This window comes from Bos grunniens, chromosome 26, assembly GCF_055505025.1.
Source record: "Bos grunniens cultivar Pamir isolate PY7600 chromosome 26, Bosgru_T2T1.0, whole genome shotgun sequence".
NCBI lineage: Eukaryota > Metazoa > Chordata > Mammalia > Artiodactyla > Bovidae > Bos > Bos grunniens.
In genome coordinates, this window is record NC_141190.1 from 18,056,013 (window position 1) to 18,068,359 (window position 12,347).

Genomic DNA, 12,347 nt, shown 5'->3' on the forward strand with positions numbered 1-12,347 from the left:
TAAAAATGTTTCTTTTACATTGCTCCTTATACAGATCACAGATTTCAAGAACTTAAAATGTTTACTTTTCATTATAGTTTTTGATTATCCCTGAGAATAAGTATTTCCAAGACAAGGTCAAGGGGAGAGTTCTTTTTCAAGAGAGAAAACTGTGTCTTAAAAGATCTTGAAATAAGAAAATACCAAAAGGAAGAAACGTTTTAAGGAGAAAAACCTTTCCTTCTGCTAAGCTGCTGGAAAAGTCCCTGGGCTCCCCAACTCGGTGGATAGACAGGACTGGTAAGGCTCTCCCCTCCACCTGTGGCGGTCACAAGTGTGAGTCGCTCAGTCATGTCCAACTCTTTGCAACGCCATGGACTGTAGCCCGCCAGGCCCCTCTGTCCATTAAATTCTCCAGGCAAGAATACTGGAGTTGCCATTCCCTCCTGCAGGGGATCTTCACGACCCACGGATCAAACCCGGGTCTCTGGCATTGCAGGCAGATTCTTTACCATCTAAGACACCAGTGGTGCGGCCAAAAGGCTAGTCTAATTTGCTTTCAAAACATCCCATGTCTTAGCAAGCTCTTTATAAATACTTTCCTCGGAAAAACTGAATTGCCAAAGAGCAAGATGGAATTTAACAACTTACCTGCAGGGTGTAATCAGAAGTAGGGGAGAGAAAAAGTAAAGCATAGCAGTGGATCAGAGGATCCCTGGGCATGGGGGTGGTTCCTTCCATGAGGCTTCTTAAGGACATACCATGTGCTGGGCACAGTTCTAAGGTCTTTATATATATAAACATTTAATCTCTCAAAGCTTTATAAGACAGCTCCTATGATTTTCCCCATTTTACAGATACGAAAAAACTAAAAAGAGATGTTACATAATTTGTCCAAGATCATTCTAATTTGCATCACATTTATAAATCTAGGACTACACTTTTGCTAATCCCTAATCAGCTTCATTAACTGAAGAGCAAAAACTAAATAAAGGAATTTGGGAAAAGTACAGTTGTACAAAGCACTTAAGGAAGTGCTAAACACTGAACAACTTTTCCATGTGAGCCTTTAAACTGCCCAACAGGAAAAAAAACCTTCCTAAGAAGCTCCTGGTGCTCTAATCTCAAAAGTAATGACCTTTGTTCTCAAGAAGTCACCAATGTTGGGTCTCTCATTTAAATACAGACCCACTCCAGTACTCTTGCCTGGAAAATCCCATGGACAGAGGAGCCCGGTAGGCTGCAGTCCATGGGGTCATGAAGAGTCCGACACGACTGAGCAACTTCACTTTCACTTTCATGAACTGGAAAAGGAAATGGCAACCCACTCCAGTGTTCTTGCCTGGAGAATCCCAGGGAGGGAGGAGCCTGGTGAGATGCCATCTATGGGGTCGCACATGACTGAAGTGACTTAGCATAGCACAGCATATGTGCTGGGAAAGTGCAGATACAGAAGTTTCCCTCCTTGATAGACATGGTGAATTACCTTTTCTCAGGAGGAACACTTCAGGAGATAAGGTTACTGACGATCTCATGTAAAATCCAAATAAATCAGAATTTATGTAGACAGGCGAAGAACTGAAGACTCAGACTAAGTTCCCAAATGCCATTACTTTTATGAGATGAGGGAAAAGATATATGCTTACTTTAAAACACATATCTGAGAAAGCAAAATCCAGTTCTGAAATGTTTCAAAAATCACAGTTTCAATGACTTTTAATTATTTAAAACACATACATCAGAATGTGAATACAAACAAATTATAAGTGTATTTTTGGATAATCTCTTGAGATAACTGCCCTCTCTCAAAATAACTCTATTCCTAAACAAACTTTTAGTCTACCATAGAGTACAGCTGAAAATAGGACAATGAATTCTGGCACTTCCTAAAACTAGATCTATATTAAAACACTCACAAATTCACTTGTAGTAAATAGTTTATCCTCTTTACAAATCTTCACATGTTTAAGAGTTCCATACTCCCAAGAGATAAAGACTAAAGGCTTCCATTTGTCTAACCAAACAAAACATCTTTTTTTTAACCCAGTGGTGTAACAGTGCTTATGGCAGGTGTTGAGCAAAGGCTATCCTAAGCACAGAGTGGGTCCTTCCAACATTACCCATAGGAGGTACAATGGGCCACAAAGAAATGGAACTGTAACCTAGTAGGGCCCCTAAAACACAACAGGCACCCCCAAGACCATGCATCTTAAATAACAATGGTCTGTGTTAAGCAACAGGGTTATCAAACTTCCAACCTTGCATATTCTTACCCCTGGCGGCTCCCCAATTACTCAAGTCACTCAACAAGCACTGATTAAATACCACTTGTTGTGCCAAGCACAGAGCCTGGTATATGACAGACCCAGAAAAAATTTTTTGATTTTGTGACCTTGAGGAAACAGAGCCCAAAATAAGTCAAGGCTTCAGTGTAAATGATAAAATGCTTTTAAGATTCCTGTGCCACTGATTGTTGATTTTTTGATGCTGATATTTTTACATAGTATTACTATGGAAATTATATGTACAAGACAGGTGGAAAAAAACAAGGACTAGAAATCATGTAGCTCAGACTCTTCCTGTGGCCCTGGGCCAGCCACTGGGCCTCTTCAGGTCATTAGGAAAATGAGTCTTGAGTCTTGCCAGTTCTAAAATTCTATTCTCAATTTGCAATCTTTCTAACGAGTCCTCTGGAATCTTAGGAGACATGATAATCTAACTCTAGTTGTTTCCAAGTGCTCCAACTTTCAGAAATCCAAACAAGCATGAGCCATACCCTATACACCTTTCACTCTTAAGTGTTCTTTTTATGACTCCTCAATCATTTATTAATAACCTGTCTTTCATGAAAGTGTTCTTTAATTTTTACTTAAGAGTATGTTCTGTACTTTAAAAACTGAAAGGAACTCATTTTATATATTCTGCATGTGTATATATTCTAGAAGCCAGCAGTATGTTTCTTTCCCATTATTCTTCTGAGAATATTAAGAGCATTGGACAAATAAGCACATAAAAAAATACCATATGACTCAAATGGTCAGCTGAATCCTAATCCAGTAGGTAAAGTAAGAGAAATCAAGGGCTTTGAGGAACTGCATTAAGTAGGTAGTTGCTCCTTCTTGGGATCAGTTACATAATTTGTGGGGCCCAACACAAAATAAACATGCAAGACTCCTTTCTAAACAAGTATTAAGAACTTCAAATGGTGACAGCACAGCATTCCGCTAAGCAGTCTTTATGTCTTGCACAAACCAAGTGGCTGCATGGGTCACATGCCCGTTTCTATCCTTCTTTAACACTAACCCAACCTCACTGAAACAACCTCAGTAACAATTCCCTATGAAACCAGGCTTACCCAAACATTTCTTTTAAGCACTTAAAAGTATTATCAACACGGAAAATTACTCAATTTGATACCAAGTGTTTTACTGTCCTGTCTTTTAAGGATAAAAGGCTGTAGAGCATATCCTGTGAGAGTGCAGCAGACTATTAATTCAGTTTGCCTAAATTCAAATGCTACCTCTACCTGTTACTAGTTGTGCAGCCTCAAGCAAGTAACTTCTTCGCCATCCCATTTTCTCATCTATGCAGAGAACATAATCCCATTCATTTCACAAAATTATCAATATGTGTTTAAAATACAAGTTAATACATATTAAGTACTTAGGACACTACCTACCACATATTGCTACAAAAGCTTAGCTATTCTTTTTCTTTTTTTTTTTTAAAGCTTAGCTATTATTTCTATCTGGAAACTGTCTTCACAGAAAGTTAATCTGAAGGGCAAACTTTAACTTCTAGATGGTTCTTTGGTTAACAATCCAATTTCACAAGTATTTATTAAACACTTACTCAGTAACCTTCCCTTGACAGTTTTTCTCTCCCTTCAGTATCATTCTGTCTTCATTAGCTACTTCTGCCTTCTTGGTGGAAAAAAAAAAAATCACTTGACCATAGCCTTTTCAGTATTATTATTGGTTTGAGGTGAATGCCTAGTTTTCAAAAATATTTTCAAGAAACTTTTAAGAAATAAAATATCTTGGCTAATAGCCAAAAAATATATAATGACACTTAAATTTTTTACATATATCTTCATGCTATTTTTCCTATAATTTTTAAATACCTAAATTTTTAAAATAGGTGTTAACAAGTGAGAGCAGTTCAATGTAAACATGACTGAAATAAAAGTCAAATTTTTTTGTCCAACAATCTTCTCATACATGACATATTCTCTCAAAAACCTTTTATCAAGTATTTTATATTCAATTTCTAGCTTTAAAATACTAAACGTTCCTACCATAAAATTTCAGTTAAATTGCCATTTACATTTTAAACCTGTAAATTAATCTAATATTTTTATTCACATCCAATTTGTAACATTTTAATGTTCTTTTCCCTATTACAGCGGTTTATATAAAACACAATATAAAAAGGGGTTTCCCTGATAGCTCAGTTGGTAAAGAATGTGCCTGCAAAGCAGGAGACCCCAGTTCCATTCCTGGGGCGGGAAGATCCAATGGAGGATAGGCTACCCACTCCAGTGTTCCTGGGCTTCCTTTATGGCTCCGCTGGTAAAGAATCCGCCTGCAATGCGGGAGACTTGGGTTCGATTCCTGTGTTAGGAAGATCCCCTAGAGAAGGTTAAGGCTACCCACTCCAGTATTCTGTTCTGGAGAATTCCATGGACCGTAAAATTTCCACGGGGTCGCAGAGAGTCCGACAAGACTGAGCGACTTTCACTTTAAAAAAGTAAAATACTACTCTTAAGCTTATATGCCTGTACGGTGGAACTAAAGAGACAATTCCGAGTTTTACATGGTAACTTTTCCAAAGTGCCCCAAAAAACTGGAAAAATATTAGTACTCATTGGCCAAAAGAATGCCCATTGGAAATGAACACTTCTTACTCTTTGAGACAAGTTTTTAAACTATTTAACCTGCGAATAAAACTACCTTAAGGTGAAAAGTCACAAATACAGTACAAAAATGTCACCGAGCCCAGGACTTAAAAAATATACAGATAAGAAGTTGCTGTGACTCAAGTCGCTGCACCTGAAAGCTTAGAACTCGTGTTTACTAAATGAAGAGCACAGCTAACCTACAGACTTTTCTGGCCATTTCCTCACTTGTCAGAAATGACAGAAGACTTTCAGATTTAGTACTACACAACCTCTCATGCAAAGTCGTATCATTAATGAGTTAAGGTCTAAAAACACAAACCACTCACACTCACCCTCTAATTTACATGACTTTACTGTTCTGCTCACATCTACCATTCAAAAAGTCACTGAATTACATTCCTAAGTGAAAGTCACAAGAGGAGTCGTTAATATCCAAGCTTTGATGTGGAAAATGCCAATTAAACAAACAGTCGGTCAATTTTAGGCTAAATGCAAAAACGGACTGTTCCCAGCAAGACAAGAGGGCTGGGCAACTTAAGACTCCGCACAATCAGAAGCTGCCCTAGACCACTGGGACGCGAGCCTCATCTCGGGGCCAGAAGAGGTGAAGAGAAAGTTACAAGGCCTCCAAGGCGGATGCGGGTGGCTGAGGGCCTGTACACGTGTAAAGTGCTCTTCACCTCAAGTTTATCAAGGTTGTCCCCACGCCAGGGTTAGATTCCGGTTTGGGCAGGAGGGGGAAATAAATGCCGGTGAGCACCATTAAGTGGTGGATATTTCCTGGTTAGTGTATGACGAGTAATAGGTGGTGCATCCATCTTCCGCCGTGTCGTAGCCCCCCAGCAGCACGGGCGCAGCTCCCTTCCCTGGGGGACACCAGCCCCGAGACTGGCTGCCTGCGGCCCTCAATGCCGCGGCCAAGTAAGCCCCGACCCTCAGACTCCGCTTCTTTCCCGGCTCCCGGGGCCCGTGGACCCAGAGGTTCGGCGCCATTAGGTCCGGGTTGGGGAAATGAGGCCCAGGCACTCGAGAGTGGAGTCCTGTCCCGGGAACACACGGAAATGCCTCCTCCCCGCTCCCGGGGTTCCTGCTCCGCCAGGCCCAACCGGAAGGCGGCCGCGGGGCTCGGCCGGGCAGCCGGGCCGTCCAGGCCGCGCCAGGCCTGCCGAGGCGGCGGGCCGGGGGGAACGGGCGGAGGCGGCCGCGCCGGCAGGGAGCGCTTCTTCTCACCGTGTGCTCGTGCTCGTCCGCCCGGGCCCGGGGCAGCAGCAGCAGCAACAGCGCGGCGGCCGCCGCCACGCCGGGAGCGCCCGGCAGCGGCCTCATCCTCCGCGCTCCCACCGGACCGGCGCCGGCCCACCGACTCCTCCTCCGCCGCCGCCTCCGCCGCGGCCGATTCGCATCCACGGGGCGCGGACAGACGCACGGGGCCCGGGCCCAGCCGCTGGCTCCTCCGCGCCGCCGCCGTCACCGCCCGCTCCGGAGCCTCCCCCGCCCCCCGCGCCTCCCTGCCTCTTCCTCTGACTCAGCCACGTCATCCGGCCACCCCGGCACACGCCGGAAGTGCCTCGCGACGCGGGGCCGCAACCGCCGCCGGCCGCCCCGCCCGGGAGGCGCGAGTCCGTGGCTGCTGAGGGCCGCCCGAGGGTCCGGCGGGTCCGCCCGCCGGCTCCTAAGGTCGGCGGCACGCATACTGGCCCGGGCCTCGCGCCCCTTGCGGCTGCCTGGCCCTCAGCGCAGGGCCGAAGCCGCCTCCGTTCAAGTTGTGCGACCTGGGTCAAAACGCTTAACTGTACCTGGCCTCATTTTCCTCGGCTGTGAAGTGGGGTAATAGTCTGACCTGCCCCCTCTCGGTTGCGGGTCAGATCAAATAACCCTCACAGGAGTTCGTCTCCCACCGAGAATGAATCACCAACTCCATAACCGTCATTAAGAGAGGTTGCTAAACTGGTGCCGGGTTGGATGAGTGTCATAAAATCCCTGAATATTTATTGAACCTCTACTATTCAATCTTTTTACAATTCTCTTTGGTTTGTTGAATCTCCCGTCCACAGATAGAAACACCTCTTAAAATCAGCTTCTTTCCTAAGCAGAAATCCTGTTCACTGACATGTACTAGAACAGTGTCAAGCCCATTGTGGAAACTCAAAAGTTATTTGTCAAATATATAAACATCTGGGCCCTGGAGTCGAGTTGTGTCTATCAGCCATCAGCAGTCAACAAGTTCTAGAATTTGTTATCTTAGAAGTATCTAAAGAATTTATTTTTCCTCTCCCCTCCTAGTAACAGCCAGTCGTCTACACCTCACTCACCATGTATTGCAACAACCTCCTAACAGGATTCTTATTACCGGTCGTCCTTACCTATTTATGCTCCCGAACAGGTACCAGCGTGATTCTTCTATGAAGAAAGCTAACTATATTACTGCCTTGCTTAAAATACTCCTGGTACATTGTCTACATAAATCAAGAAATCACAGCTAATGTTTTCATCTGCCAGGCACTATTGTGAGCACTTCACATGTATTGATTCAATCCTTAGGCAACAGGCACTGTATGTTCATTTTACAGAAATGGTAACAGAAGCACAGAAGGGTTAAGTGGTTACTGAAGGACTTGATCCAAGCATCTGGCTTCAGAATCAGTCTTGTTTTTAATATTTTTATTTATTTATTATTTGGCTGTATTCGGTCTTCATTGTGGCACTTGGGTTTTTTATTTGCAGCATATGAACACTTAGTTGTGGCACGTGGAATTTAGTTCCCCCACCAGGGATCTAACCCGGGCCCCCTGCATTGGGAGTGTGGAGTCTTAGCCACTGAACCACCAAGAAAGCCCCAGAATCAGTATTTCTTACTACTAATGGACTGCCATCCATACAATCATTTTAAGAAATGAAGTAGACTTGTATATGCTGGCATGGAATGATAGCCAAGAGACAATTTTACGTGAAAAAAATTTGCAAATACAGACTCTAATTCCATTTTGAATGATATTAGTCTAACCACAGAAAATAATCTGAAAGATTATGACTCAAACCATTAACAGAGTACGTGACTGCCAATATTTGAGTGTTTTACACAATGGGTATGTGCTATATGTGTAATTAGAAAAAAATTCCTTCCTAAAGGATAATCCTATTAGCATGCAACTGCAGAATCAGTTCCCAATTTATCTCCTCAACTTTACCTCGCACTGATCTCTGCTCAGGCTACATCCCTATATTTCCCAAATACACCAGATTCTTTTATACCTCTGTACCTTTGCTCTTGATTTTTTCATTTTTTTTGGAGTATAGTTGATTTACAATGTTATATTAGTTTTTGCTGTACAGCAAAGTGGAATCGGTTGTATATACACATTCATCCACTCTTTTTTAGATTCTTCAATGTTCCCTTTGCCTAGAATGGAAATGAATGGACAACCTTTGTTTACTCATTTTCCTGGCCTAAATGAATGACCTCTTCAGTGAAACCTTGCATGATGCCCTCAGGAAGTTAAGTATCCCTTCTTCAGGATTCCAGCTGCATTTATGTCAGAATTACCATAGTCTCATTTCCTCTTCTGTACTGCATTCTGACCCTTTTTGATGGCAGCCACTACCTATTTGACCCTTTTTGATGGCAGCTGTTGGGGCAGTGCTTGTCACATCATAGACATTCAATAACTATTTACTGAAGACATCCATAAGTGAAAAGTCAAACAGCATAGAAGGATTTAAAGAACACTTTCCAAATAGTCTAAGAGGCATCACAAAGGCAGTACCTGATTAATTGCTGAATGAATCATACACCAGTAATTGCAATAGAAGTCAGAGGAGGTGTCTTATCCATCTTTGTATATCCCTCAGAGCACCTAGCACTGTGACTTGCTCATAGTGTAAGCTCAGTGAATGCTTCGTGAATGAATAATCACAGCTCTTGAATCAAGTGATGATGGGCAATTGAAGAATAAGCAGTGTAAGTGCTGAATTAAGATAGATGAGTAGTTTCTTGCTTAACATCCATCACCAGCCTCCACGGATTTGAGGCATTAAGCATTTGCTCCATATTGTCAGGAGCACTAGGTTGGCAATTGCTTGAGGGTGGGGAGAACACAGGGCTTCCCTGGTTGCTCAGACTGTAAAAAAAAAATCTGCCCAATAATGCAGGAGACTCAGGTTCAATCTCTGGGTCAGGAAGATCCCCTGGAGAAGGAAATGGCAGCCCACTCCAGTATTCTTGCCTGGAGAATTCCATGGACAGAGGAGCCTGGCGGGCTACAGTCCATGGGGGTCACAAAGGGTCGGACACGACTGAGTGAGGGAGGACACAATAAAAAGTATTCATTTGGGGAGTGTAGACTTAGAACTAGGAAACATTACATACATAACAGACAACAGGCATAGCAGTGTACAAAAAAGGAATTGTGCAAAATGTGACCAACACTGCAAATGTGCAAAAGGCAATATGAACAATGAGCAAGAAAAGAAAAGCAGACCCTGTTTTGGCAGCATATTTGGGCAAGTTTAATGAGGGAAAGAGCATATGGGGCCGTTAATGCAAGGAATATTTATTGGACACCTGTTATGTGCCAGGAACTCTGGTAGGTAACAAGGAAATGATAAATAGCTTTAGGGGATAAAAGTCTGATAACGAGTAGGCTTGGGAAGAAAGAATAGGAGATAAAGTAACTAATTAGAGGAAAAGGAATATGGCTTCAAAGATTCTTGGAGCCTGATGACTTCAAGGCTCAAAACTCATTAGTACTGGGCTTCCCTGGTGGCCCAGTGGTTAAGAATCTGCCTTGCAACGCACTGGACACCAGTTCGATCCCTGGTTTGGGAAGATCCCACATGCCACAGGGCAACTAAGCCCACGAACCACGTAATAATCAAGCCTGCGCTCTGAAGCCTGCAAGCCGCAGATACTGAAGCCATGTGCCTAGAGCCGGTGCTCTCCAACCAGAGAAGCCGCCACAATGAGTAAGTCCACACACAGTAACTAGAGAGTATCCCCCACTCTCCACAGCTAGAAAAGGCCCATGCAGAGCAACAAAGACCCAAACAAAACACACCAAAAAATAAATAAATATATTTAAAAAAATCATTAGTACTCAAGGGCACCATCAAAATCAGGGTTGTTCTGCCAAACTGGGGAGTGAAAAACATTGATTAGTCTTATTTCATCAGTTTCTTCATCGAGATTAATGACCTCCTTCCCTGACACCAAAAAGATTGAGGGGGAAATGCCAGTGAAAGGCAACCCCTCCAAAATGGTTGTAAAACCTTTTTGTGGTAGTTCTAATAAGACTCAATACGACTCATTTGGTTAAGGAGTTTATAACTACCGAATGATCCAGAAAACCAGTTTCAATCTTTTATTTTTGGTAAACACGACCATCAAAAGTTTGGTCTATAGATGACAAAATATCTTGTGATTTCCATCCTCAGCTACCTTTTCTTTGAAATTCTATTTCTTCTTTCTACTGTGTTATGTTTGTCTTGCTAGTAATCTACTTTTCTATTGTTGTTTATCACCTTCAGCCTCTACCTTTTCTGTTCTAGCTGAAATGTTCTAGATACCGAGGAACTTTAAAATTGTTTTGAATTCTTTCTTTAGGAAGCAAGCACTTAAAACATTTGGTTCTTAGACCAAAGAACAACAAAGGCTATTGTAAGTTATAATATTATAAGTTGTACTATGATACAACTAAGTTCCCATTTTACTGTTTCTCACACATTTCTGTTAACTAATCTGTCATACCAATGATAGAGGGCATGGAACAGGAGCTGCCACATAATAAGACCCCTTGCTAACTAGGTGGTCACTCCAGTATGGCTGTCTCCTTCCTTCTTCAGAGTGAGTGATTCCTCACCCCTAGCCTTAGTCCTAAACTTACAGAGTTGAAGGGACTTAGGTTATTACTAAACACAAAACATTTTATTTTACAGATGATGGGTAGTCAAGGTGGGTGAATTCATCAAGTCAGCAGCAGTCCAAAATAAAATCATTTTCCTGACTTCCAAGCCAATGTTCTTTCCCTTCATTGCTAACTCTTACTGCATGGCTCGCTAAGACATTTTAAATGGGCTTTGGCAGGCTAGCCAGGGAACCCACGATTTATTACAGTTTCTATGAGAAAACTAATTCTGAGTTGTGCTCAGAATTCAGAATACATCTTTCAACCTCCTACTCATCCTCTCACCACTCTGGTGAACATAGTATCTGGCCACAGGAATGAATGGAGAAGACCGTTTTTAATTCTTAATAACTTATTATACTTGGAAATGAATAGAACACAATTTGTTTATCAAACCAAAGCAAATATTTATACAGTCAGAGTCCTCAAAATTGAGGATCGATTTTTAGGATGAATCTTCTAGAGATATCCAAATTAGCTACTTGTCTTTCTTAGAAATAAATCCATTACTAATGCTTCTTCAGCCAACCAGTTGCAAATCCACACAGTATGCTTTGAAAGACAAGCATAGAAAACCAACTTACTTCCTGGAGCAAATGGGAGAGGGATCTACTTCCTGGAGCAAATGGGAGAGGGATCTAAAAATCCCAGTAGGGTGGACTAGGATCCCTGTTTTTTAATAACAAAGAAAGACAAAAGGAGGGGGAAAGAGCAGGTAACTTAGCTTGATGTGAAAAATATTCATTTAAGTCATTTACATACTATTGCTTTACCTAATTATGGCAAAGCCTTAGGGATTATTCACATCATTAAATATGTCAAGTTAAATGATTTGATTGTAGTACAAACCTCCTGTTTAGAGTCTCTCAGTATTCATACTTTGTTGCTCATACAGTTGGGTTATCTGCTCACAGGTTTTGACACAAGATGAAGGAACAGTGCTGGACTGGGAACTGGAGGACAATGTGCCTGCACAGTCAGAAAGGCAAAGGCAATGGCAGTGAGTATGACTAACAGCTTCACTGTCTATTGAGCCAGTTTGTAAAATCTTGGGGAAGGAGAGGCATCATGTAGGGAACTTTTTCACTGTCTCTTTGGATTACCTAGTTACAATTTAGTTTCTGATTCTCATTGTACTTAAATTGTGTTACATACTATAGTCCTAAAAATGTATACTAAGGTTGAGTGTGTGGAAATTGAGTAAATTTAAATTATAATGAGTGGTTCTGTTTCTGGAGAATGAAAAATTTCGCCCCATCATTTAGAGATATTCCTTGATAACATGGTCCCCATGCTTCATACAAATTTTTCATTTTCTTCTTTTACACACAATCATTTTGGATGTTCAATGAACATTCAATGAGGATTTAAGACTTGCCATTTTTGACTTGGTACTCCTGATTCTTTCAGCCCACATCCCAAGCGTACCATATTTATGAAACCCAGATTTCTCATAAGTACTTTCAATTTTATGTTTTCCACTTATTTTCCTACAAGAATAAAATGCCATAAGATATTCCAATATTGCACAGTGATGTGCATTCAAAGATGGTAACACCATTGGCTAG

General features: G+C 41.9%; 1 protein-coding gene across 1 annotated transcript in view; it reads right to left on the bottom strand.

Annotated features, from left to right (window-relative positions):
• Window positions 1-6,360, bottom strand: part of TM9SF3 (transmembrane 9 superfamily member 3) — a 59,002-nt gene extending 52,642 nt beyond the window's left edge. Inside the window, exon 1 of the mRNA XM_086379329.1 lies at window positions 6,110-6,360. Within this exon, the coding sequence (XP_086235455.1) occupies window positions 6,110-6,205 (96 nt within the window). The 5' untranslated portion in view covers window positions 6,206-6,360. The remainder of the gene's footprint in view (window positions 1-6,109) is intronic.
• Window positions 6,361-12,347: the final 5,987 nt, after the last annotated feature.